The sequence below is a fragment of the Prunus mume genome, linkage group LG2 (genome assembly GCF_029339155.1).
Source record: "Prunus mume cultivar Tortuosa linkage group LG2, ASM2933915v1, whole genome shotgun sequence".
NCBI lineage: Eukaryota > Viridiplantae > Streptophyta > Magnoliopsida > Rosales > Rosaceae > Prunus > Prunus mume.
Window position 1 is genome coordinate 19,622,490 of NC_142699.1, and position 24,526 is coordinate 19,647,015.

A 24,526-nucleotide genomic window follows, 5' to 3' on the forward strand; every position below is an offset into this window, starting at 1 on the left:
AAAGCTTTTTTTAATTTAATTTTTAATTTTTTATACAAGCAATAGTATACTTTAATATAATCTAAATTACAGGAAGAGGTATTCGAGCTCGGATTCATAGTGGGAGCACGTTCGCTTTAGCCAACTTGGCTAATCCTGCTTTTTCTCATCTTTGAAAGTTGTTACTTTTGTGTTGCAATAATTGCATAGTTGAATATTAATGGCCAAAAACTAGAGAAGATTGGCAAAGTGGTGAGTATAGTTTTTTATTGGATGCAATAGCATAATGGATTTTAGCGTCAGAGTCTATTTATTATTTATAAATAAATTTTGTCATGCTCCGAAGTTTCAGAGCACCACCAACTTCCTTTTCCAAATTCATGATAACCGCTTCTTCACCCCAAATATAAAGGAGGAAGGGGGAATAATAATAATATTCTAAGAATAATTCTACTCTTACTACACTTGTATACCATTTCTTTATACCATCTTATATAGGCAGCTGATGTGGATAGCCACATCAATTAAAATTATTTAATATTTTCTTTTCTTTTATGATTTATTCTCGTATTTGTTTTTCTAATTGCCTTTAAGTACACTTCATTGATTTAATTGATGTGGCATATAATATGGACGTGTCACATCATGTGGTATAGAAATGTGGGATAAAAATGTGGGAAGTGTAGCATTACTCATATTCTAATTCCAACACTTGTCTCCGAACTTTCATACAGGACTTGGTGTGCAAAGCTCTCGAACGTTTTGACGATAATTTTTTCATAAAGTGCATACAACTATTTCCATAGCCCTGTTTTCATACTTATCATTACCACTCGAGAGTCCATCCAACTTCCCATGTAATTATAGATAGACAACACAACGAATTCGATATATATCACTTTGGCCTTACGCTACTGTTTGAATACAGTATATATATATATAGCTTCTATTGAGGAATTCCTTAAATGAGCTTATTTAAGGGACACCATTTGTAAGGCCCATTTTGGATTGTATTTCACTAATCCAAACAGTTTATTTTGTAGATATTCATTCAAAGATCATCTCTACAAAAAATCACTTGAATCCGATATCATTTGATCACTCAATTGAGTTCTTGAAATTTTAGTACTTTCTTGAAGCACCGTGTTCATTGATTTTGTAGGACACAATTGGATGTCGAAACAGTTTTCAATTTGTCAAATTTTTTGCAAGAATGATTTATGAATATAGATTTAAAAAATAGATGGTTTGGATCGTTGAAAATAAATTTGTAGGGTACCCTAAAGTGTGTCCCTCAAATAATTTTATTTGAAGGATCCTTCAATAAAAGGAATCATATATATATATATATATATATATATACACTCGTGAGGACTAAGGATTATTCTAGGATGATTATGGTCCCCACCTTCCCGCCACGCCGCCGACAAAGTGGTGCTAAAGCAATAACGCTCGCCGGAAAAATCTCCAAATCACGGCTCAAAACTCCTACCCTAAGTGTAACACCCTAATTGGAGCCACTTTTGTTCTTGGACCTACCCAAAATGGCCGGAAGTGGACTAATCGTGCTCTCAAAATCTGGCCAAACCCTAACTCGAAAATCAACTTGTCAAACTTAGAAATTACTCGATTCCTACCCAACCATCAGCTAGAGCATGGAAAATAGCTAAAAATTCATACCTTATTCGTCCAATTTGGCAGAGAAAAGAGAACGAACGGTGGGAAGTTTTGACAAAACCGGCGGTTTCATCCATTTTCCAAGAATCGGTGGGTAGGAAAAGAGTGTCGGGCTTGACGCTTTTGGTACCGGTCTCGCTGAATTTGGTGGTCGGACGTGGCCGTGGTGGCCCTAAAACTAGGTAGGTGAATAGTAATAGGGGGAGAGAAGTGATGTCTGCGAGAGAGGGAGGAAGAAGATAAATAAGACCCGGCATCAGAGCACCAGTTCTGCCATCAGAACGCACTATTGCTACAAAGTAACAAATATGAAATTCCCAAAACGTCCTTTTTGTTTCTAGACCTTTCCTCATACGTTACAACTCGAATTTGAGCCTACTACGTGTCTACAGACTCATATCGCTGCACGCTATGCAACGATATAACTGAAATTCCCAAATTCCTTTTCGGTCAAAAAGTCAACTTTAAAATCATCTAAAAATATTCCAAGGGTATTCTAGTTTTTTCCTTGAATAAAATAATAGTTAAAAAATTAATTAAGAATCGGGTTGTTACAGCTAGTGCTAATGAATTATATTTATCATTTCCAATACAGTGCAATCCTACCTCCTAATTCAATCTAATCCTAGTCACCAAACATGGCCAATGGTTCCTTCCTTCCTTCACCTCCTCCTCATCAAACAATTTTGAAACCAACCCTGTCTCGAATATCATATCGTTGTTGTGCATCCATCATGTAATATTCTTCCTAGCCTGTCCATCACCATCTCAACGGTTCTTCTTCTTCTTCTTTACTTTGCTTATAAGTTGTGTTTCGTCTTGTGCTTGGTTGCCAAACATGGACTAATGGGTGGTTGGTGGTAATTCAGAGCTAAGGTTGTGGACTGTGAATAAGTTTAATTTTCAAATCCTGTTCTTCGCATCAAACTTTGATGACTGCAGCTTGGGGTTTAGACCAAATCTTCTACTTCATTCTTCAAATATGCAAAATAAACTAAATAAATAATGTTGTAAATGCATGAGTTGGTGGATGACCACCATACCTCTTAGCATTCACCCTTTCTAATTCTATGTAACCTATGCACTAAATACCATAATTATGGGCTTATAACTTATGAGTTGTTAATGTGTTCTTACCATTATAAGCCTATAAATAAGAGGGCTTATCAAGATGAGATATACAAGTTGATTGAACAATTTCTATTGTCTTTCTCTACTTTCCAATTCTCTTTACAATTTTTCCTTAGTTATATAACATGTTATCAGCACGAATTCTTTTTTCAAAATCCAGTTGAGTGCCCCGATCAAATCCCTCTACTTTACTCATCTTCTACTTGAGGTTTTCTGGGCAATTGTGTTTTCATGATTTCCTTGTGTGTAAATACAAACTCCCTTTTTGGTAGCATACTATATTTACAGAAAACAAACCATCCAGAGAAGAAAATTGAAGATCATTATAAGAGACACAAATTCAAAACAAGGACTGGTCTTCACCAAAAGAAACCAACTGAGGTGTTGAGTTTCTTGACGTTCAGAGTGGGATATGAACACCCACGAAACAAAGAGATAAGCCTTCTGACTTACACTTTATCTTCTTCAATTTATTATTATCACCATCATATCTATACTCATGCTAACATCTAAAGCAAGTATAGATGTGCTGGAACTTGTTCTTGTGTGGTAGGTGCAAAAGTAGGAGCATATGGTCAATTCTCCACAAGTAGACCATTTTAATATATTAATCATGGTTTTTGTTGGTTTCACTTTCACATGGCTCCATTTTATATACATATAATATTAATATGGAAAGTTGATGGTAATACAATATTATATATATATGTATATATATATATATGCGGTTTTACTTTATGTATATATACCTACATATATGTATAAATAAATAAAATTATGACTGCCAAAAGAAATTTATGTCCATTTATTATATATTCATGGTTCACATTTATATGAGAACATGATAGTGGTTACACTCCATGTTTGTTACGATGGAGTTGGGAAAAATAAAGGAATTAAGACCCGAAGATCTTGATTCTCAATTATAAAGGGCTTGAAGACCCTAAATTTTATACAATTAAAGGAAAAAGCCTGAAGATCCTAAATTCCTATACATCTAAAAGGGTATGAAGATCTCAATTCATGTATAATAAAATATAAGATTGAAAAATATACACCTTTGTATAAATATATGTAACCCTGAAGTTCACATCTTAATGAGCTAAACCTGGAGTTTAACATTGAGCAAGTGTAATAATTATAGAACCAGAAGTTCTAAATGATTTTAGTGGAGCGCACTATCATATTATAGTTTTGAGGGTTATAAGTTCCTCAATTCGTTTTTCAATTAATTGGGACTGCAATATCCTAAATTCTCAACCCTTGTAATATACTTGTATGTGGACATGAAGTTCCTCATTTTTCCCAAAAGCATAGAAGACCAGAAGTTCTTCAATCTCTCTTATTGAAACTAGAAGTTTCAACTATTTATCTTGTTACACCAACTTAATTATTGTCTTACTTTTGTTATTGTATTTTATTCTTGTCATTTCAAAGTTTTATATACGGGCCTAATGTCCTAAAAATGACTTGTAGTTCAAACATCTCAATGTAATCCAAGACCATAAGTTTTTGGGACATATGTATTAAAGTATATCAATTCGAACTTTAAGGATGAATTTGCATGTTTATTATATATATATATATATACATATATGTATTTTGTTATTTGTTAGAAATTCAAAATTTTCATTAAGGAACAAAGTGAGAGACTCAAGAATTTTTATTCTTATACAACCAATGGAGGACTAGAAGTTCCTCAGTTCTTATTTAATCATATAAGGGCCAGAAGATTTTTAGATTTCAATCCTTATAACATAAATATTTGTGGACTTGAAGTTCTCCAATTCTTAAAAGATAAATGAAGACCTGAAGCTCTTTGATTCTTTTTTCATTGGAACAAGAAGTTTCAACAATTTATTTTAGTGTAATATTTTATTTTATTTTTGTTGTATTTCACTTTTACTTGGTTCTTTTCTTTGGATTCATTTTTTTATTTTACGCGAGGACCTGAAGTCCCTAAATTATTCTTATATAATTAAATAAAGACCTGAAGTCTCTCAGTTCTCAAACCATATAATATCTATACAAGGAATTGGAGTTATGCAATTCTTAGAAACCAAAACAAAACTTGGAGTTCTTTGATTTTCTTTAACTGGAACCAGAAGTTCCAATAGTTTATTTTATTACAGTATCTTTATTATTATTATTTTATTTTTCTTGTTATATTCAGTTCTTTGTTTTCATTTCAATAATTTATAATTAAGGATATGAAGTTCCAAATATGACGTGAAGTTCAAAAATCTTAGAACCCGAAGTTCTAATGATGTCTAATCCAAACTGTAAGTTTCGGCCGCATGTGCATTAAATTTTAAATAAATAAAAAAGGGGGAAATTCTAGAACCTGAAGTTCTAATTGTGTCAACCTTCAAATTGATATTTCAACAAGTGCATATGTATTATGATTTTGAGTTGAAAAATATACATTATGTTAAGAACTTGAAGTTTCGACATTATTTGGATTTCATGTTTTCTAATTTATTATTATTATTATTATCATTTTATTTTATTACGTTGAAAAAATATCATATTAATACAAATTTGGACCTGAAGTTAAAAACTAAATATCATTTTTAAGTTTGATATATGTATTCGAACCTGAAGTTCCAGATATATGTAAATATATATCCAAAGTTCATCATTTTTATTGAGATTAATATTAATATGAACCTGAAGTTCATACCTTATCAAGAACCTGCAGTTCATACATTGTCAATAACCTACAGTTCTAGCATAACATATATGATGTTTTAATTTGAACCTGAAGTTCAGAATCAAATTTTTTTGAAAATTTTTATATTTATCATGTTTTCCAAAATGGAATCAAAATATTGTAACCAAATTCTAATTAGAACTTTCGAGTTCCTTAGTTCTTAATTTTAATTATTTTTATATGTAAGTTGAAACACAAAATGAGAAGATAAGACCATTCTGGAAGAATAGCATGTAAGCAATCGTTCCATAAGAACGACATGTTTTATGCACAAAAGAGTGTTCCAGAAGAATGACTTGCATTATGTACAAAATATCATTCTAGAAGAATGACTTGGATTACATACAAAAGACCATTCTAGAGGAAAGGCTTGAATCATCCTGATATGTATCTATTTCTAAATGATTAAATACAATGCAAATTCTGAGGATTGCAAGTTAAATACATTGATAATACACTGCATAAATTAAAGTCTCAGAAGGACAACCCATTAACATGTTAATATTAATATGATGCACGCCGAATGCATTAAGGTTCTTGAAGGACAATACTTATGACATGAATTAAGGTCCCTGAAGGACAATACTTATGATATTCTTGGTATTATTTTGATGAGACCAAAATTCCCGTCGTTAGGGGGAGATTTAGTTGTTCCTAAAAGAACAAAGAACGCCGTGAATGATTATGAAATGTATTTATTATTGTCTCATCAAACATATTGGTATAGAAGATAAATGCCAGAAGCATATTCAAACACAAAAATGATTGTAAGTCAAATGACAAGAAGCATACACAGACACAAAGTAAGTGACTACTAATAGCCAATTTGTTGCATACCTGAAGCATGATAGATTTATAGATTGCAAAAACTAAACTCCCCATAAAAGCTATTAGATGCCTGAAGCATGACAAATCTATAGGCTCAAAAGATTTAACTCCTCAGAAGATGAGATTAATTGCAAAGTTTAAGCCATATTCAAAATAACACTCTAGAAGAGGCTATGATTCACATTCTATAAATTATACATTTTAGAAGAGATATTTGTCCATGAAGTGACAATGAAAGCCTCTGAAGTGGCACTGGTACCAGAAAATAATGAAAGCAATGAGATGCTTATAAATTATGCATGCACATGCACATGAGAACCATGGGATCATGAATTGATGACATATTGGTTTGTTGTACGTACTAACGTTATTAAGGGCTATACATGATGATATTGCATCACTTGTTATAATTGTCGACAAATGTAAATAAAGATTGGCCAACTGGAAGAGGCAGTCCAGTAAAGTTGGATATTTCTGGAAAAAGTGCAATGATTGAACCTATAGTTAAAATACCAAAATGATATAAAAATGTATATGTTACAAATTGGTGTTTGAGATGAAGTGAAATAAATCACTTGATGATATGGCACAACATTTCCCAGTAAAGATACGAGATTATGATGGTAAACATATGCAGCTATGTTATGCATATTTATGAAAAATTCATGTGTATAAAAATTCCTGAAGGATTCAAAATGCCTGAAGCAAATGATTAAAATATGATGGCTTGTAATGATCCTTGTGTGGATTAAAGTATTGTAGAAGAATATGGTATAATCATCTTAATGAATATTTATTACAAAAGGGATATATAAATAATTTGGAAATGAGTTTACTATCATTGCAGTATATATATATATATATATATATATATATACAGAGAGCTTCCATTGAGGGATCCCTCAAATAAGCTTATTTGAGGGACACCCCTTGTAGGGCCCACTCCGGATTGTATTTCACTAATCCAAACCGTCTATTTTGTAGATACACATTCAAAGATCATCTCTACAAAAAATCATTTGAATCCGATATCATTTGACATTCAATTGAGTTATTGAAAATTTTAGTACTTTCTTGAAGTACCATGTTCATTGATTTTGTAGGACCCAATTAGATGTCGAAACGGTTTCCGATTTGTCTAATTTTTTGTAAGGATGATCTATGAATGAAGACCTAAAAAATAGATGGTTTGGATCATTGGAAAAAAAATTGTAGGGTACCCTAAAGGGCGTCCCTCAAATAAAATTATTTGAGGGATCCCTCAATCGAAGGGGACTGTATATATATATATATGAAGAATTTTGTTAGAACTCTTGAAGAGTTAACAAAGGATTCCCCTGATTTAATAAATGAATTGGAGATAAAAAATCTAAAGAGATTATGAAGTTAAGCATATCGCCAGAAGCGATCTTTTGAAGAATACATTGGAATAAATTCCAAGAGATGTAAAATGTCATACATTATATAAATTATTGAAAGTAAATCTCTAAGAAGTTAAGGAGCCTGAAGTTCAATGTCTATACTCAATTTTCATGAAATGAAAATGATCTAATTGCCTCAAGTGAAGGTATTGACTGAGTTATGAATTCAAATTCAAGTTCAAAATTGTTGCAACATATTCAAATTTTTAAAAGAAGTTATCAGAATATTTAGGTCTCTTGAAGAGTCTATGACAAGGTAGCGTAGTATACAAAAATTTATATAAATAGCATCTTACATCATGCAATTTTATACTTTTATCCTCGTAACAGTAACGTATGAATTTGCTTATATTATTATTTTGATAATATTATAGAATATGATATTATTTTAAGAATTGTTAATGTAAAAGGATTTGTGAAAATAGTCTAGACACTTTTGGTATTACTTTAACCTCAGCAGGGATTCAAAGGAATGACACACATACATCCTCCAATGATGATATTGAAGAAATTTTTATACGAGTATTACCAAAGTTCACCCTGCAAGAGGAAATTGAGATATCAATATCATTTCTATTGCATCTTCAAATAATTCAAGTTTGTCGTCATCAGGGGGAGTAATTCATCAGGGGGAGCATTATATGCGCGCTGTACTCTTTTCCCTTCGACTAGGGTTTTGTCCCACTGGGTTTTTCCTAGCAAGGTTTTAATGAGGCAGCATAAGCGTGTCCAACACCATATCAATGATCTAGAATAATGTTGCACTCTTTTTCCCTTTGCTTAGGTTTTGTCCCACTAGGTTTTCCGAGTAAGGTTTTTAATGAGGCAACTATGTCAATTGTATGGTGGACATCCAAGGGGGAGTGTTGTAAATGCATGAGTTGGTGGATGACCACCATACCTCTTAACATTCACCCTTTCTAATTCTATGTAACCTATGCACTAAATACCATAGTTATGAGCTTGTAACTTATGAGTTGTTAATGTGTTCTTACCATTGTAAGTCTATAAATAAGAAGGCTTATCAAGATGAGATATACAAGTTGATTGAACAATTTCTATTGTCTTTCTCTACTTTCTAATTCTCTCTACAATTTTCCCTTAGTTATATAACAAATAAATAAATTTCCAGTTACTTGGTTCATAATTGTTTAAGTTGTGTGACACATAAAACAAACAGTTCCAATTATATGATGTTTCTATATATATAAAGGTGGAAGGCCTTAAAAGTGAAATATTCAAAATCCCCACAATTGCCCATGATTAATGAAAATACAAAACATAAGACACTTTATGATGTAGAACAGATGGCAGATTTAATCGCGGTTGAGCAAGAAAAGGGACGTGGTGAGTCGTTTTTCCGTTTCGGAGTTACATAGTTAATTCCCAAAATAAATTCTGTTTTTCCGTTTCGGAGTTACATAGTTAATTCCCAAAATAAATTCTGTTTTTTTCAGTTTGAGTTACGTAGTTAAGTCTCCGAATTAATTCTGTTGTTCAGTTTTATTTGTAATAACTCCCCTAGCAGTTACAAGGGTTGAGAGTTGTGTATTTAGACGGGTTCGTCTAACGTTTTTTGGCAGTTCAGATTTTAATCAAATTAATCAAAGAGAGTTTCTCTTAATTTCTGGTGGATTCCAGTTTCCTTGTTACTCAAGGTTTTCGTTTGAAACCTTATTTGCTTGTGCTGCGTCAAGTGGTATCAGAGCGGGTCTCTCCCGTCTTGGTATTCTTGTCTTATCATGGGTGATCGTGAAGCTGATGTCCCAGCCCCAATTACTCGAGCGGATCTGGACGCTCAAAACCAACGGATCGACAACCTAACCACCCAATTTGGGGAGATGCGAGAATTGTTGTTGCAAGCTCTTGGTGGCAACCATAGGCGAGGAGGCAGGGATGACGAAAGAAGAGAAGGTAGGGATAATAATCAAAGAGAAGGTAGAGATGGCGAGAGAAGAGATAATAGAAGGCAACTTATTCCGGATAGTGAGTCAGAGTCAGAAGAAGAACTTGAAGAACCACCACCACCGGCTAATAATCCTCGTAATCGTAATCGTAATTACGAGAATTTTGGCGACTATCGGATTAAAGCAGAAATTCCTAACTTTTGGGGAAATCTGAAGATTGAAGACTTCTTGGATTGGCTTGTAGAAGTGGAGAGGTTTTTCGATATTATGGAGGTTCCTGAGCATAAGATGGTGAAGATGGTAGCTTTCCGTCTTAAAGCTACAGCGGCTGTTTGGTGGGATCAATTGCAAAATTTACGGCAGAGGCAAGGAAAGCAACGGGTTCGAACATGGCGGAAGATGAAGTCGCTTATGATGGAACGATTCTTGCCCACAGATTATGAGCGATTCTTTACCGATGTACCTAGGTCAGGCGCAAGGCACCTGCCTGAATATACCGAAGAATTCATGCGTTTGAGAGCGAAACCATTTGACCGAGACTGACAACCAAAAGGTCGCGAGGTACAACAATGGGCTGAAGATTTCCATCCAGGAAAAAATTGGTATGCAGAATATATGGACTTTGCAGGAGGCGATTAACATGGCATTGAAGGCTGAATTGTTGGAGAAGGAGAAACGCCAACCCAACTTCCGCAGGAACACGACGGAAGCCTCTGAATATACTGCTGGTGCTTCTAGTGGCTCGGAGATAAGGGAAAGCACAAAGAGAATCTTGGAGGATCGACAAAACCAAAGAATTGGCCAAAACAAAAATTTCAACGAAGGTAGCAGGAATTACAGAGGCAGCCCGAAACCAGTCCCAGAATCCGTATGCTAAGCCCATGACGGACATATGCTACCGTTGCCAAAAACCAGGGCATCGTTCTAATGTTTGTCCAGAGCGGAAGCGAGGCCAACTTTATCGAAGCCGATGAAGATGAGGAAAACGATGAAGTCGGGAAAGATGATTATGTAGGGGCTGAATTTGCAGTTGAGGAAGGAATGGAGAAGATTACCTTGGTTTTGCAGAGAGTTCTTTTGGCACCAAAGGAGGAAGGGCAGCGTCATAGTATTTTTCGTTCCCTCTGCTCAATTAAAAACAAGGTGTGTGATGTGATCGTCGACAATGGAAGTTGCGAGAATTTCGTGTCAAAGAAATTGGTGGAGTATTTGCAGTTATCTCACGGAGCCTCATGTCACCCTTACTCACTAGGTTGGGTTAAAAAAGGCCCTTCGGTTCGTGTAGCTGAGACTTGCCGAGTGCCACTTTGTCAATTGGTAAGCATTACAGAGATGAAATATTATGTGATGTTATTGACATGGATGCATGCCATATTTTGTTAGGGCGACCTTGGCAATTTGATGTGGATGCAACTTTCAAGGGACGAGATAATGTAATTCTGTTCTCTTGGAACAACCGGAAAATTGCAATGGCAACCACACAGCCCGCAAAGCAATCTGTTGAGCCCAAGACGAGGAGTTCTAGTTTTCTAACCCTAATTCACAGTGAGCAGGAGTTGAACGAGGCACAAAGAAGCGGAGTGTTTTTGTCCCTTGGTGTTGAAGGGGTTGTTGAAAATTGGCGGAGGAGAAGGTGACATTCCACAAGATGTGCAGCAGATTTTGAATCAATTTCAGGAACTACTTTCTGAAAATCTGCCAAACGAGCTGCCTCCTATGCGGGACATACAACACCGAATTGACTTGGTGCCTGGAGCTAGCCTTCCGAATCTGCCCCATTATCGGATGAGCCCCAAGGAGAATGACATCCGAGAGAGCAGATTGAAGAATTACTGCGGAAAGGATTTATCCGGGAGAGTTTGAGTCCTGCGCAGTTCCTGCTTTTGCTGGTTCCAAAGAAAGACAAAACTTGGCGAATGTGTGTTGATAGCCGGGCAATCAACAAGATAACGATCAATACAGGTTTCCCATTCCACGGTTAGAAGATATCTTTGGACGTTCTTGGCGGCTCAAGGGTGTTTTCAAGATAGATTTGCGAAGCGGATACCACCGATTCGCATACGACTGGAGACGAATGGAAAACAGCGTTCAAGAGCAAGGACGGATTATTTGAATGATTGGTGATGCCATTCGGATTGTCAAATGCACCTAGCACTTTCATGCGACTCATCAATCAGGTTCTTCGACCATTTATTGGTTCTTTTGTCGTTGTTTATTTCGATGACATTTTAATTTACAGTACCACAAAAGAAGAACATCTTGTGCATTTGAGACAAGTTTTAGATGTGTTGAGAGAAAATAAGCTGTATGTGAACCTTAAAAAATGTACTTTCTGCACAAATAAGCTCCTGTTCTTGGGTTTTGTTGTTGGTGAGAATGGTATCCAGTAGATGACGAGAAGATCAAGGCAATCCTTGACCGCCACTCAAAGACAGTTTACGAAGTTCAAGCTTCCATGGCTTGGCCACCTTTTGAAGATTTGTGAAGCATTTTAGCACCGTTGCTGCACCTATCATGAATGTTTGAAGAAGGGCTTGGTGGGAGAGGAGCAAGAGAGAAGCTTTGCAGAAATAAAAGAAAAGCTTTGCACTTGCACGGTTCTAGCTCTTCCAAACTTTGAGAAAGTTTCGAAGTTGAATGTGATGCGGTGTGGGAGTCGGTGTGCTCTCACAAGACAAGCGGCCAATTGCGTTCTTTTCTGAAAAGTTGAGCGATGCACGTCAAAAGTGGAGTACTTATGACCAAGAGTTCTATGCGGTTGTTAGAGCTTTAAAGCAATGGGAGCACTATCTTATCCAGAAGGAATTTGTTTTGTTTACAGATCATCAAGCGTTGAAGTATATTAACAGCCAGAAAAATATTGATAAAATGCATGCTAGATGGATGACTTTTTTGCAGAAATTTTCGTTCGTTATCAAGCATACTTCCGGCAAGACCAATCGTGTGGCAGATGCGCTGAGTAGGAGAGCTTCATTATTAGTCACGCTGACTCAAGAAGTTGTGGGGTTTGAATGTCGAAGGAATTATATGCAGGTGACGATGATTTCCGGGAAATTTGGATTAAGTGCACTAATCAAGAGCCAATGGCAGATTACTTTCTCAATGAAGGTTATTTGTTCAAAGGCAACCAGTGTGTATTCCAGTTTCTTCTTTGAGGGAGAAGCTCATTCGGGACTTGCATGGTGGAGGGTTGAGTGGCCACCTAGGCCGTGACAAAACAATTGCATTGTTGGAGGAGAGATTTTACTGGCCACAGCTCAAACGTGATGTTGGAACTATTGTGCGCAAGTGCTACATTTGTCAAACTTGAAGGGGCGGTACAAAACACTGGATTATATATGCCATTACCAGTTCCTAACGATATTTGGCAGGATCTTGCTATGGATTTTGTCCTCGGATTGCCCCGAACACAAAGGGGAGTGGACTCTGTATTTGTGGTGGTTGATCGGTTCTCAAAAATGGCGCATTTCATAGCCTGCAAAAAGACTGCCGATGCATCAAATATAGCCAAACTGTTTTTCAGGGAGGTTGTTCGCTTGCATGGGGTTCCTACATCCATTACATCTGATCGTGACACCAAGTTCTTGAGTCATTTTTGGATCACTTTGTGGAGACTGTTTGGGACTACTTTGAATCGTAGCTGCCCATCCCCAAACCGATGGCTGGTGAGGTTACAAACCGGACATTGGGCAATATGGTGCGAAGCGTCTGTGGAGAGAAGCCGAAACAATGGGATTATGCATTACCGCAGGTGGAGTTTGCATACAACAGTGCAGTCCATAGCGCTACTGGGAAGTCTCCATTTTCCATTGTTTATACTGCTATACCTAACCATGTTGTAGATTTGGTGAAACTGCCTAGAGGCCAGCAAACCAGATGGCAGCGAAAAATTTGGCTGAGGAAGTGGTAGCCGTTCGAGATGAAGTCAAGCAGAAACTTGAGCAAACAAATGCTAAGTACAAAGCTGCTGCGGATAGGCATCGACGTGTTAAAGTGTTTCAAGAAGGCGATTCTGTGATGATATTTCTGAGGAAGGAGAGGTTTCCAGTTGGCACTTACAGCAAGCTTAAACCGAAGAAATATGGTCCTTACAAAGTGCTCAAACGGATCAATGATAATGCCTATGTTATTGAGTTACCGGATTCCATGGGAATTTCCAATATTTTTAATGTTGCAGATTTATATGAGTTCCGTGAAGATGAGGTTCTTTATCCAGATCATAACTCGGGGTCGAGTTCTTGAGGTGGAGAGGGATGTAGAAACGGATGGCAGATTTAATCGCGGTTGAGCAAGAAAAGGGACGTGGTGAGTCGTTTTTCCGTTTCGGAGTTACATAGTTAATTCCCAAAATAAATTCTGTTTTTCCGTTTCGAGTTACATAGTTAATTCCCAAAATAAATTCTGTTTTTCAGTTTCGAGTTACGTAGTTAAGTCTCCGAATTAATTCTGTTGTTCAGTTTTATTTGTAATAACTCCCTAGCATTACAAGGGTTGAGAGTTGTGTATTTAGACGGGTTCGTAACGCTTTTTAGCGATTGATTTTAATCAAATTAATCAAAGAGAGTTTCTCTTAATTTCGTGGATTCCAGTTTCCTTGTTACTCAAGGTTTTCGTTTGAAACCTTATTTGCTTGTGCTGCGTCACTTTATTAAATAGGGATAAAATAATACATTCACACTTTATTTAAATTAAAATAAATAAAAAATGAAAATGAAAAGCTCAGTTTGAAAAAAAAATTACCCAATTGGCACACAGTAATAAATAAAGCAAAAATCTACAAAAACATCCTAACTTGTCAAGGCAATGCTCAATGAATAGTAGGATGATTTAGAGGCTAGACTAACATAGTCCATTAAAAGGTGGCACAACCCAAATAGCTCTCTGAGTATTGGTTTTCACTGCGTAATGTTGCGTGATGGTTCCGTCTTCCAAGTTGAAGATCCCCATATCATTTGCTTCATCACCATCTGACAAAGGAGAAGTTGATAGGAAATCATCGGCGTAATATATGGAATTTGGCTGACATCCAGGAAAGTTTGAAGCCAAAACAGAGATTGAATGATTGTCGCCCACGAACAGAGCCTCATCTCCAATGCTTTTTACCTCAACCTTGTGCGCAATAGAACCTCCTTCTTCTTCATCGTTCAACACCCACTTGTAAACCGCAAATCCCAGTGTCTGCCTATTACAAAACCTAAAAGCACCGTCCTTTGGCACATAATATCTTAGTATATGCAACAAGTCTCCCTCAGTTGATTCCACAAGATATGCATGAAAACAATAAGATCGGAATGGCTTTCGAGGTGTGAGTAGCTTTATCGATGGTGGTTGTGAAGGGTTATTACTATCACTACCATAAACATCCAATGACCCAATCGCTCCAAATGATGTGACTGCATACAATTGGCTTTTATAGAATATTACATCACCATATGAAGTTCCAGCAGGGTTGACGTAGGTCCAGGAGTTTTGGCCTGCCTTGATGAAAGCCAACTCAAACCAGCAACGGTAAAGTGCTACAACCACGTAATTCTCCGGATTCAGAGTGGGGTCAGTGGACAAGATAACCTTAGGAACATAATGCTCAAAGTAGGATGGTCCATAAACTGAGACATGGGCATTCAAGGGAGGGAGATAAATGGGATTTGCTTTTGTGAAAGGGTTCCTGAGTGTTACGGTCACTACACCTTGGTCTGTTGGATCAACTGTGGCAAACCAGCCATGGCAAGAGCCACTACACCTCCTCTTAAAAGGAACTTGCAGTTGAATATTGTTGTAGATTCTTCCTTCAGAAATGCTGTACAATACTCTTCGGTCGTTGTTTTTGTCCTGGTTCGGGATCAAGAGCATGGGGAGAAGTTGTTTGTTGTGCCACCGCTGCGTTGCCTGATTATAGATTTTGGACATAGAACGCCATTTCTTGCAGACGGCAGCAAAACGGACATGGTCAATGGGTTCTAATAACTTATCCAGAATCAAAAAGACAAGTGCTGGATAACTTGCCCATTCCCCATTGCTGAAGCTGACAGCCGTGGTCCTACGACGACAGGGGTCCTTATCAAACTTAAAAGTGGACATAAAATGAATTCTTTGCTACGAAACTTTAATTTTGAATTCGAAACACAAGGAAAAGGCAAAACCAGAACAGAGAAGAAAAAAGAAAGAAACGGCAGCAGGGTATAATTGTATGCTTGTGATGCAGAGAAGAATGCTTTGATAGATAGCAGTTGATGATGAGGTGAAGTGAAGTGAACTCCTTATTTAAAACAACAAGACAGTGAAAACAAATCTCCTTTAAGAATAAGGAAACCATTTTCCAACATCAACTAGGAAAAGGCATTGAAAACAAATCTCCGTTGAGAATAAGGAAACCATTTTCCAACATCAACAAGGAAAAGGCATTGAAAACAAATCTCCTCTAAGAATACGGAAACCATTTTCCAACATGAACAAGGAAATCCTAATAAGAATTAAAGGAATTAATTAAAAGCTTATCAGTTTTTTTTTTTTTTGGTTGTAAAAAGAAACAATTAGGAAATCCCTTCCTCTAGTGTCTAGACTAGATACTAGAGAAAATTAATCGCCTTTAAGTTCAAAAGTTGAAAATTAATCGCCTTCATCAATCAACCAAACCATATTAATTAACATCCAAACTTTAAATTGAATAGAGATTGGTTGATTAATCTTAATCAGAGTGAAAAATCCAAATTTAAAAAAAAAAAGGATAAATTGAAAACTAACTTACCTCCATGAAATCGACGAGCTTTCTGCAACTTTTGAGATGCTGCATCGACGTAATGGAGCAGCACTGGGTCTTGTTGCTCCGCTAGGGATAGACTCATTGGATCCGTACCCAGCCTCAACCTCCCTCATCAGTGGGTCTTGTTGCTCCGCTAGGGATAGACTCATTGGATCCGTACCCAGCCTCAATCTCCCTCATCAGTGGGTCTTGTCCGCCGATGCCTGCCTGCCCGGAGTTGCAGTTGCCGTTTTTGTGCCAGCTTAACTTATGTTATGGCGGGCGTAAAGCCTCCTCATCGTGTTGGGTGAAGCTGGATGCGTCCCAACCCAACCTAAATTTGTGTTGCTTTTGAATTTTCTTCTCTTCTATTCAACATTATTCAATGAAAAGTTTGGCTGCTGTATAATATTGATTTTTTTTTTTTTTAGTTTTGAATTTATAAAATTGTGTTTATTATAAAACTCAACTAAAATTTCAAATTTTTGGGCTTAAAAATTCACAAATGGCCCAATTTCATGCAAAAGGAAGGTGAAACTTTTGTCGAAAAACACGTGTATTAAATGCTGAAGAATGTGTATGTACGTTTATAATACGTGTATTGTATGTTTGATTTTTAAAAAGTGTATTTTATTGAGTTTTTAAAAAGTGTACAAAAAACCTAAATATTTTTGAAAAATACGTTCGTACATGTATAATACGAGTATTAAACGGGAAAATGCTAACCAACCACTCAAAATGTATAATACGAGTATTTTACTGGGTTTTCGTTTACTATTTTAGTTAGGAAAATAACTCCTAGACTAGTAATGTAAATGTAACCACTATTTCTCACTAAGGGTGGGCACGGTCTAGTTCGGTCTGTTTTCACTTCAAATCAGAATTGGAATCGATACTATTTAACCGGTCTAATTCGGTCTAGTTTTAATAAACATAAATTATGAAATCGGCCGGTTCAATTTGAACCAATTTCAGTCCAATTTTCGGTTTTTCCAATGGTGGACAGGATTAGTATTATTATTATTTTATACAAATTTCAACTAAAATTTTATTTTTTGGAATTGAAAATTAACAAATGATTCAATTCTATACAAAGAGAGATATTGGGCCTAGAAAAGAGAAGTTTTGAAGTTGGGCTTCAGGAAATATTAGTTATGAGATTAAAAATGTAGCATCATATTTAAATAATTTTTTTATAAAAAATAAAATAATACACAAACGATCTGATTCAATCCGATTTGTAGACTTTTTTAGTCAACCAATTTTTCTTCCAGTTATCCAATTCGGCTCAGGGTTCTGGTTTTCCGGTCCTGATGTCCACCCCTATTTCACAACAAAAGCAAATACACAAAATTGGGTTTTCGTTTACTACTAGCAAAGGTGCCCACGCGATGTTGAGGTTTTAAAACCATCTGAAATGTGTATAAAGTTACGAAAATATGTAGCAAGTTTAAGTTACAAAATAAATACTAATAACATGTTTTATATGCAGAAGGATTTTGACCTTGAGGACCATTTATGAACCCTAAACCCTTGGTTTTTTTCATTTTTAAGTTTTATGAATTTTAAGTGATTTTTTAAAAACTCCATTAGTTGATTGATGTGGCATATATGTGGAGCCCACATCTCCAATAAGATAGTTTCACGTGTATTTAAAATACAATATATATTTTTAAATAATTTTAAAGCTACTTAATAAATATATATATATATATACACACACCATTCAACAATCCAACCGTCAAACTTGTTTGTATATACTTCAAGATTGTATACACCGAAAATTGCAAAAAACAAACATTCAGAGATCTAGTAACGAGACAAAACTTTCGACGGTTATAAATGAAAAATCATGATTTAACGGTTATTTTAACTCCGATTTTGATGATTTTTTGCAGCTACACTCCTTGACCATATATGAATACAGTGACTGAATTTGATCTTCAATTTAAAATATTTCCACTAGTGGATACCACAAAAACTTATGTTATATTTAACGAAAGTATAAATAAACTCTTAATTGTTAGTGAATATAATGTTTTGATGGCATAAGCATTCTACGAAACTAGTTTCAACAATCCAACCGTCAAACTTGTTTGTTTATACTTCGAGATCATATATGCCAAAAATCGGAAAAAATAAACATTCAGAGATCAAGTAATAGGACAAAACTTTTCGACGGTTATAAATGTAAAATCATGATTGAACGGTTATTTTAACTTTGATTTTGATGATTTTTATAGCTACACTCCTTGACCCTATATGAATACAATGACTAAATTTGATCTTCAATTTAAAATATTTACACTAGTGGATACCACAAAATTTTATGTTATATTTAACGAAAGTATAAATACTCTCTTAATTGTTAGTGAATATATTGTTTTGATGGCATACGCATTCTACGAAACTAGTTTCAACGATCCAACTGTCAAACTTGTTTGTTTATACTTCAAGATCATATGCGCCAAAAATTGGAAAAAATAAACATTCAGAGATCAAGTAACAGGACAAAACTTTTCGACGGTTATAAATGAAAAATCATGATTTAACGGTTATTTTAACTCCGATTTTGATGATTTTTATGAATACAAGGACTGAATTTGATCTTCAATTTCAAAAAGGGTAACCGCTTCTTCTCTTCAAAAATAGAGGAGGAGGAGCAACAAGGAGAAGGAGGAGGGAATAAATATAAGGTTCTAACTCCAACACCCCTCGCAGAAATTTCATACCGGACTGGGTGCATAGCTCTCGACCATTACAACACTAATGTTCATAAACTGCAGAGCGTCCATGGCTTGGTTTGCTCATCCTTTAAGTGTGGCTCTGTTTTCATACTTAACCCTACTACTCGAGAGAGTCCATTCAACTTCCCCATGTAATTACCCGTGGATTTGATGCGTATCACTTTGGCTTCACTCCCCTTACCAACGAGTATAAGGTTCTCCAGGTCATCTCATCTTGGGAACTTGGAAAATGGCATCATTGGTTGAACGTATACACCCTCGGTAGGGATTCTTCGTGGAGGCCATTGCAGGCAGGTAGACCCTGCAATGGAGATATGGACCCTACACACAGGCACATCAAGTACTGGAAGTGTGTGCGTCAATGGGGCCATACACTGGTTCAATAATAGGCCAAAAACCATAGTTGTATTTGACGTTAGAGAGGAGAGCTTCAGATTGGTGCCACTACCAGAAGATTTTTCTCAAGAGTATAATGATATTTTCGATACTTGTTCCAAGGCCTTTGCAAGTGTAGTTGAGGTGGGAGGATGTGTGGGTGTGCTTGTTGGCAAGTCGTGGAAACATTACAAGATAGTTTTATGGATTTTGAAAGACTACCAAAACCTTGTGTGGGTTAAGGAGACTATTTCTATCAGTGAGATGCTAAGAGAAGCAACTTCCGTTCAAGCTTTGGGCACAATCCACACAGGTGAGCTAGAACTCTGTTTTAATGGAATGTTGGAAGTCGACCACCCTACATTCCATTTACGTCTTTATAATATGAAGAGTAAGCAATATAGAATACTTGATTTTGTATTTAGTGAGGCTGCGGTAGATCCTCTCAACACAAGACCTATTCAGTTAGTTGCTAGTTATAGTGGTAGCATTATCCCTTTAAAATGAGATGTACGGATATAATATACACGTTCTCTTTGTAAGTCATCATCTCTTAGCTAGCAAATACATGTGATTCTCTTGATGATTTTTCTTTTGTTATAATTCCGGGACCATTGCTACATTTAGGCTCTACTATTTAAGTTATATATTTTTTATTTATTTTTAATTAATGGACAAGTTCAATTCAATTTAATCAATTTTCTATGAATTTGACGGTGGAAAAGTTAATATTTTTGGTTTAATTTCGGCTGTCTTGTATTTATTTGAAATTATAAATAGAACTTTTGACAAGTTGGACTAAATTAGATAATAAAATAAAATCTACCAAATTTATGAGTTTGAACCGATAGAATAGATGCGACCAAAAGGAAGCGAGTCCCTTTCTCCCTTTTCTTTTGGCAAGTGATGCACCAACAAAGTTCGGCCACAAATTTGGTAGTGCACCTGCAGCACTAGGATACGTAAGTTGATGGTAAGCCAAAATGATAAGGCATTAATAAAAGTGATTGGGGCTTAAGAAAGAGGCCTAACTGACAGGTGATCGTGACACCTCTCAACACAAGACCTCGAATGCACGCCGGGATATATGATTAATCACTAAGCTAACGAAGGAAATTACCAAATAATATGACACGATTTTTAATCACTAAGCTAACGAAGGAAATTACCAAATAATATGACATGATGGGTATAGTGGTAGGGGTAGCATAGTTCCATTAAATTAAAAAAATACTGCCTCTCTCGGCTCTCATACACATATACAAAAGGAAAAATCTAAAAAGAAGAGATCAGGTTCTGCCTACCCCGCACCATATAGGAAGCACTAGCAGTCATATATATATATATATATATATATATATCACCACTCAAAATGGAATCGAATTCCCAGCTTTTTCACATTCGAGGAAGAAAAACAAAAGCAAAAACAAAGAAAACCCTAATGGGGTTTTTGCCTTTGCAGATGTTTTCCAATTCCCTAAACAACCCAAATGTCATATTACATGCCTACCCACCCATATTCCTGACCATGGTAAAATTTTATAATCCACATAATCTAAACGGAATGTGTATCTCCTCCCTCGTGCTCATTAGCTGATCAACCCCACAGCAGCAAAAACACTGAGAAGAAGAAAGTTGAAGCCAGAGAGCAAAACAAGCAGTTTGTGCCTTTCATAGAAGCCACACCACCAGTATTGTCAGTGAGGCTGCCACTCCCGGTGGGGCTTATCCCAAACACTGATGAGGGAGATGTGGTTCCTGTGGTTGGAGTGGTTCCCGTGGTTGGAGTGGTTCCCGTGATTGGAGTTGTGCCTGTTGTCGGAGTGCCTGTTGTTGGAGTTGTGCTTGGAGTTGTGCTTGGAGTTGTGGTTGAGTTTGTAGAGCCAGTTCCTGCTTGGCTGAACAAAAGAGATGAACAACAACAAAACCCAGATTCAATCCAACACATGGTATAATAAAATATAAAGATTATGTTAAGGGTGATAATTTAATTTTCTGCTAATTACAAATACAAGCTGAAAGATTAAACATGTTGCAAAGTAAGCAAAGGCCAAAGGGGACCTTAATTACAGTGGCATGTGTAGTAAAACATATGTCAAGCTGAGATCAGTGAGATCGAGATGTCAAGATGTAGGAAGAAAGAGGACAAAGAGATTACGATATATCTTCTAAATTACAGCTCACAGCTGTGAGTCTGTGAAATCAACCTAAGACAATAAGTTAACTAATGGAGGGGCCTGGTAGATCTACTTTTCTTAATGACTGTCCCCAAAAATGCTCATGAACACTCTTGAAAATTACTCTACCAGTTGTTGATGCTTATTCAGAACAAACATTCAAGTACGGAGTGAGAGGTTGTACCTACCATCAACCCCCAGATAAATTAAAAGAAAATACAGGGGAGCTAGATTCTTGACAATGGGATGAAATTCAAATCAACCATCATCAACAAAGGAATTTTTGCGGGAGAACAATATTTGGGCAAAGGAAATAAATCCACATATGTAGAACAAGAAAGCTTTTTAACTAAGAACTCTGTTCCAAAAGCAAGGTTTTCTAATTTTTTGGTATTTTCTTTTTCTTTCCAGTAGGTGGGAAAATGGGAAAAATGCATTTAAAGACATTTGACAAAATGCTCATTAAAATTTGCTAAGTCAAGATTCAATATCAGACATAAAAACTATGACAACTACCTGGTACTTGAAGGATAAACACAAGTGGAAGTGGAACTTGAGGCTGTTAATCACCAAGAAGGAAAAAAACACAGAAAAATAAAATCAGTGATTAGGAAGAAAAATAAAAAATAAAAAAATAATTCAAAGCAAGTGAGAGGCTTAGAAGGATTGAACGTACTTGGAGCAGTTGGGCTCTGTGTAGCAGCGCCTGCAAAATCGCAGCTCTGTGCAGTTTGGCCCTTCCTTTGGAAATAGCTGTTGACAGCATAGTTGCAGTGATCTTTGATAGTGTTGGGTTGGTAACACGCACCGCTTTGAAGGATAGGAGAACAGTCAGCTCCAGCTCCACAAGCATAATCCAGTGCCTTCTGGAGGGCCGAGTCACCAACTCCATCTTTACATATGCAATAAGTAGCACCTAGCCCAGAAAAGGCAAGGAAATCAGTTCAATTTTCTTCAAAGAAAATGAAAGCATTAAATCCAGATAAAAGAAAATACTTTTTCCTTTCAAGAAAACCAGAAAGAAAGGCACTTTCAAGAACAATTTTTGGCCACATACATGAGCTCTAATGTACAAAGTAAAGGTGTTATCAGAGACATTTACAGATGGGGTGAGAAAACAGAGCAAGAAAACAAAAGAGAAGAAAGATTAAAACTTTTTCACTTAGGAGAAGCTCTTCCTTGATGGGAATTAAAGGGTTGCAATGATCTACAGCCTTCACATCTAAGAACTAAGATCGGGAAAATAAAGAAAAAGAACTATATACACTAAAGCACAATCCAGGTGAGCTTACTTGAATGGCCAGTCAGGGCCAATAAAATCACTATATACACTAAAGCAGCCATGATTGATGCAAGATTAAGAGAAAATGATAGTTCGTTGAGCTAGAAATGAAGATGGCTCCAGAGAGAGAGAGTGTGTACAGAGAGAGAGAGAGAGAGAGAGAGAGAGAGAGAGAGTGCTGTGATGTACAGAATGGAGATTTCTAGTAGGCAAATAATATGAGAGAGAAGGACGGTGGGTATCTGTATTTGATATGGTTTTAAACCTTTTTTTAATTAAGCTTGTTTTTTACATTATGTGGCAGAATTCTGCTTTCTAATATGTAGTTTATATCTGTTAGGGGAGAGTGTTCTAGGGAGCTGAGCAAGCTGATGGCTTTTGTCATGTACTTGACTGTTTGTGAACGGTCTTAAACTCAAGTGGGTGGTCAAAAGTTAACCCAACCTGGTTTAACCTAGTTAGGTTGGTACTCTCTGGCGGCCCCACCATGAGGTTCATGGAGATCTTTTATGCTATGTGTTGTCACAATGAGCTAGCAGTGTGGTGTCCTATTTTTTGCCTTGATTGGGAATATCAGGCATAAGCATCTCATTTTTGGCATGCATCACTGTCTCTGCTGTGGACATGGCTTTTACACATTGGTGAATTCAATTTTTTTGGTGTACAGATGGGTGAATTGAATTTGCTGCTGCTTTTTCTCTATCTTTATTTCCAAGTTTCTAAAACTACATTGAAAAGTTTTCAGCCCAAAAGCTATATAGAAAGCTAGGCATTAGGGAAGCTGTATCATCCCCAGCTGCTAACCCAAAACCTTCTTTCTCTAATCCTTTCCCATCTCATAAAGCTTGGCATGCAAAAAATTTGACAAACACACATGATATGTTGAAATTTTCATCAATCACAACTAGTAAGGTCAATTGTCCACACATACATAAGTGATTTCTAACGGAATGAATTAAGCATGTGACATATCCTATAGAAAGTACCCAAGACCAACAAATGACTCTTCATTTTATTTGATTCTTAATTGGGTTAGCCTAGTCTCTTGGTCCTAAATCACTGCATAGGATTTTGGCTTTTGGTCGACATACTCAACCTACGGTATGTATAGCTTGAAGTTGAAGTCAAAGGCATGCACCTCCACTCCCAAGCCATGCCACACATGTCAGCAGCAGCATACAAGTATTTGAAAATAGGGTAACACCAAGATACCAATTGAGTGATGACTCGACACTTACGACGCATTTCTTCATAAAAGCCAGTCTGAAACAGCACAGAAGCCAATAGCCATGCCTTTTCCAGTCACCATATTAATTCAATTCAATATCTAAAACATTCTACAGGAAGAAAGAAAGAAGAACAACACTAACACTACGTCGGTGCTCTGCAAAATCTCACGAATATCACGAAACATTAATGAAAGTTAATCAGAAGGGTTTAGTTAAGTAATTAAGTTTTAATTTTGTATGATGTGGGTCAATGCAAGCAACTGTATTAGGTGGGGAGAGGCCGAAAGGAGAAACACTATACATGTTTTCTTTGAAAATCTG

The 24,526-nt window shown here is 36.3% G+C and overlaps 2 protein-coding genes across 3 annotated transcripts; both read right to left on the reverse strand.

Moving 5' to 3' along the window:
- Positions 1-14,300: 14,300 nt before the first annotated feature.
- LOC103321466 (putative F-box protein At5g55150) lies at positions 14,301-16,772 on the reverse strand. Of its 2 annotated transcripts, none has more exons than XM_008223271.3 (2): positions 16,402-16,772; positions 14,301-15,693 (listed from the first exon to the last, which is right to left on the reverse strand). In XM_008223271.3, the coding sequence occupies exons 1-2, from the start codon at positions 16,563-16,565 to the stop codon at positions 14,496-14,498; spliced, it is 1,362 nt and encodes a 453-aa protein (XP_008221493.2). In that variant the 5' UTR covers positions 16,566-16,772; the 3' UTR covers positions 14,301-14,495. The 2 variants fall into 2 exon arrangements, with proteins under 2 accessions (XP_008221493.2, XP_088903077.1); XM_089046951.1 differs by lacking the exon at positions 16,402-16,772 and adding an exon at positions 16,271-16,378 and having other exon boundaries at positions 14,301-16,240.
- Positions 16,773-20,709: 3,937 nt separating this feature from the next.
- LOC103321467 (PLASMODESMATA CALLOSE-BINDING PROTEIN 2) lies at positions 20,710-23,294 on the reverse strand. The gene is made up of 4 exons (XM_008223272.3): positions 22,987-23,294; positions 22,371-22,610; positions 22,211-22,253; positions 20,710-21,415 (listed from the first exon to the last, which is right to left on the reverse strand). Exons 1-4 carry the CDS (start codon positions 23,036-23,038, stop codon positions 21,115-21,117), a joined length of 636 nt encoding a protein of 211 aa, XP_008221494.2. The 5' UTR covers positions 23,039-23,294; the 3' UTR covers positions 20,710-21,114.
- Positions 23,295-24,526: the final 1,232 nt, after the last annotated feature.

Bases quoted from the DNA above. Each gene is read 5' to 3' on its own strand.
- LOC103321466 (XM_008223271.3), bottom strand. From the start codon at position 16,565: ATGAGTCTATCCCTAGCGGAGCAACAAGACCCACTGATGAGGGAGGTT. The intron at 15,694-16,401 runs GTAAGTTAGTTT...CTGTCGTCGTAG, and splicing joins AGCTCGTCGATTTCATGGAG to GACCACGGCTGTCAGCTTCA.
- LOC103321467 (XM_008223272.3), bottom strand. From the start codon at position 23,038: ATGGCTGCTTTAGTGTATATAGTGATTTTATTGGCCCTGACTGGCCAT. The intron at 22,254-22,370 runs GTACGTTCAATC...GGTGATTAACAG, and splicing joins ACAGAGCCCAACTGCTCCAA to CCTCAAGTTCCACTTCCACT. The intron at 21,416-22,210 runs GTAGTTGTCATA...TCTTTTGTTCAG, and splicing joins GTTTATCCTTCAAGTACCAG to CCAAGCAGGAACTGGCTCTA.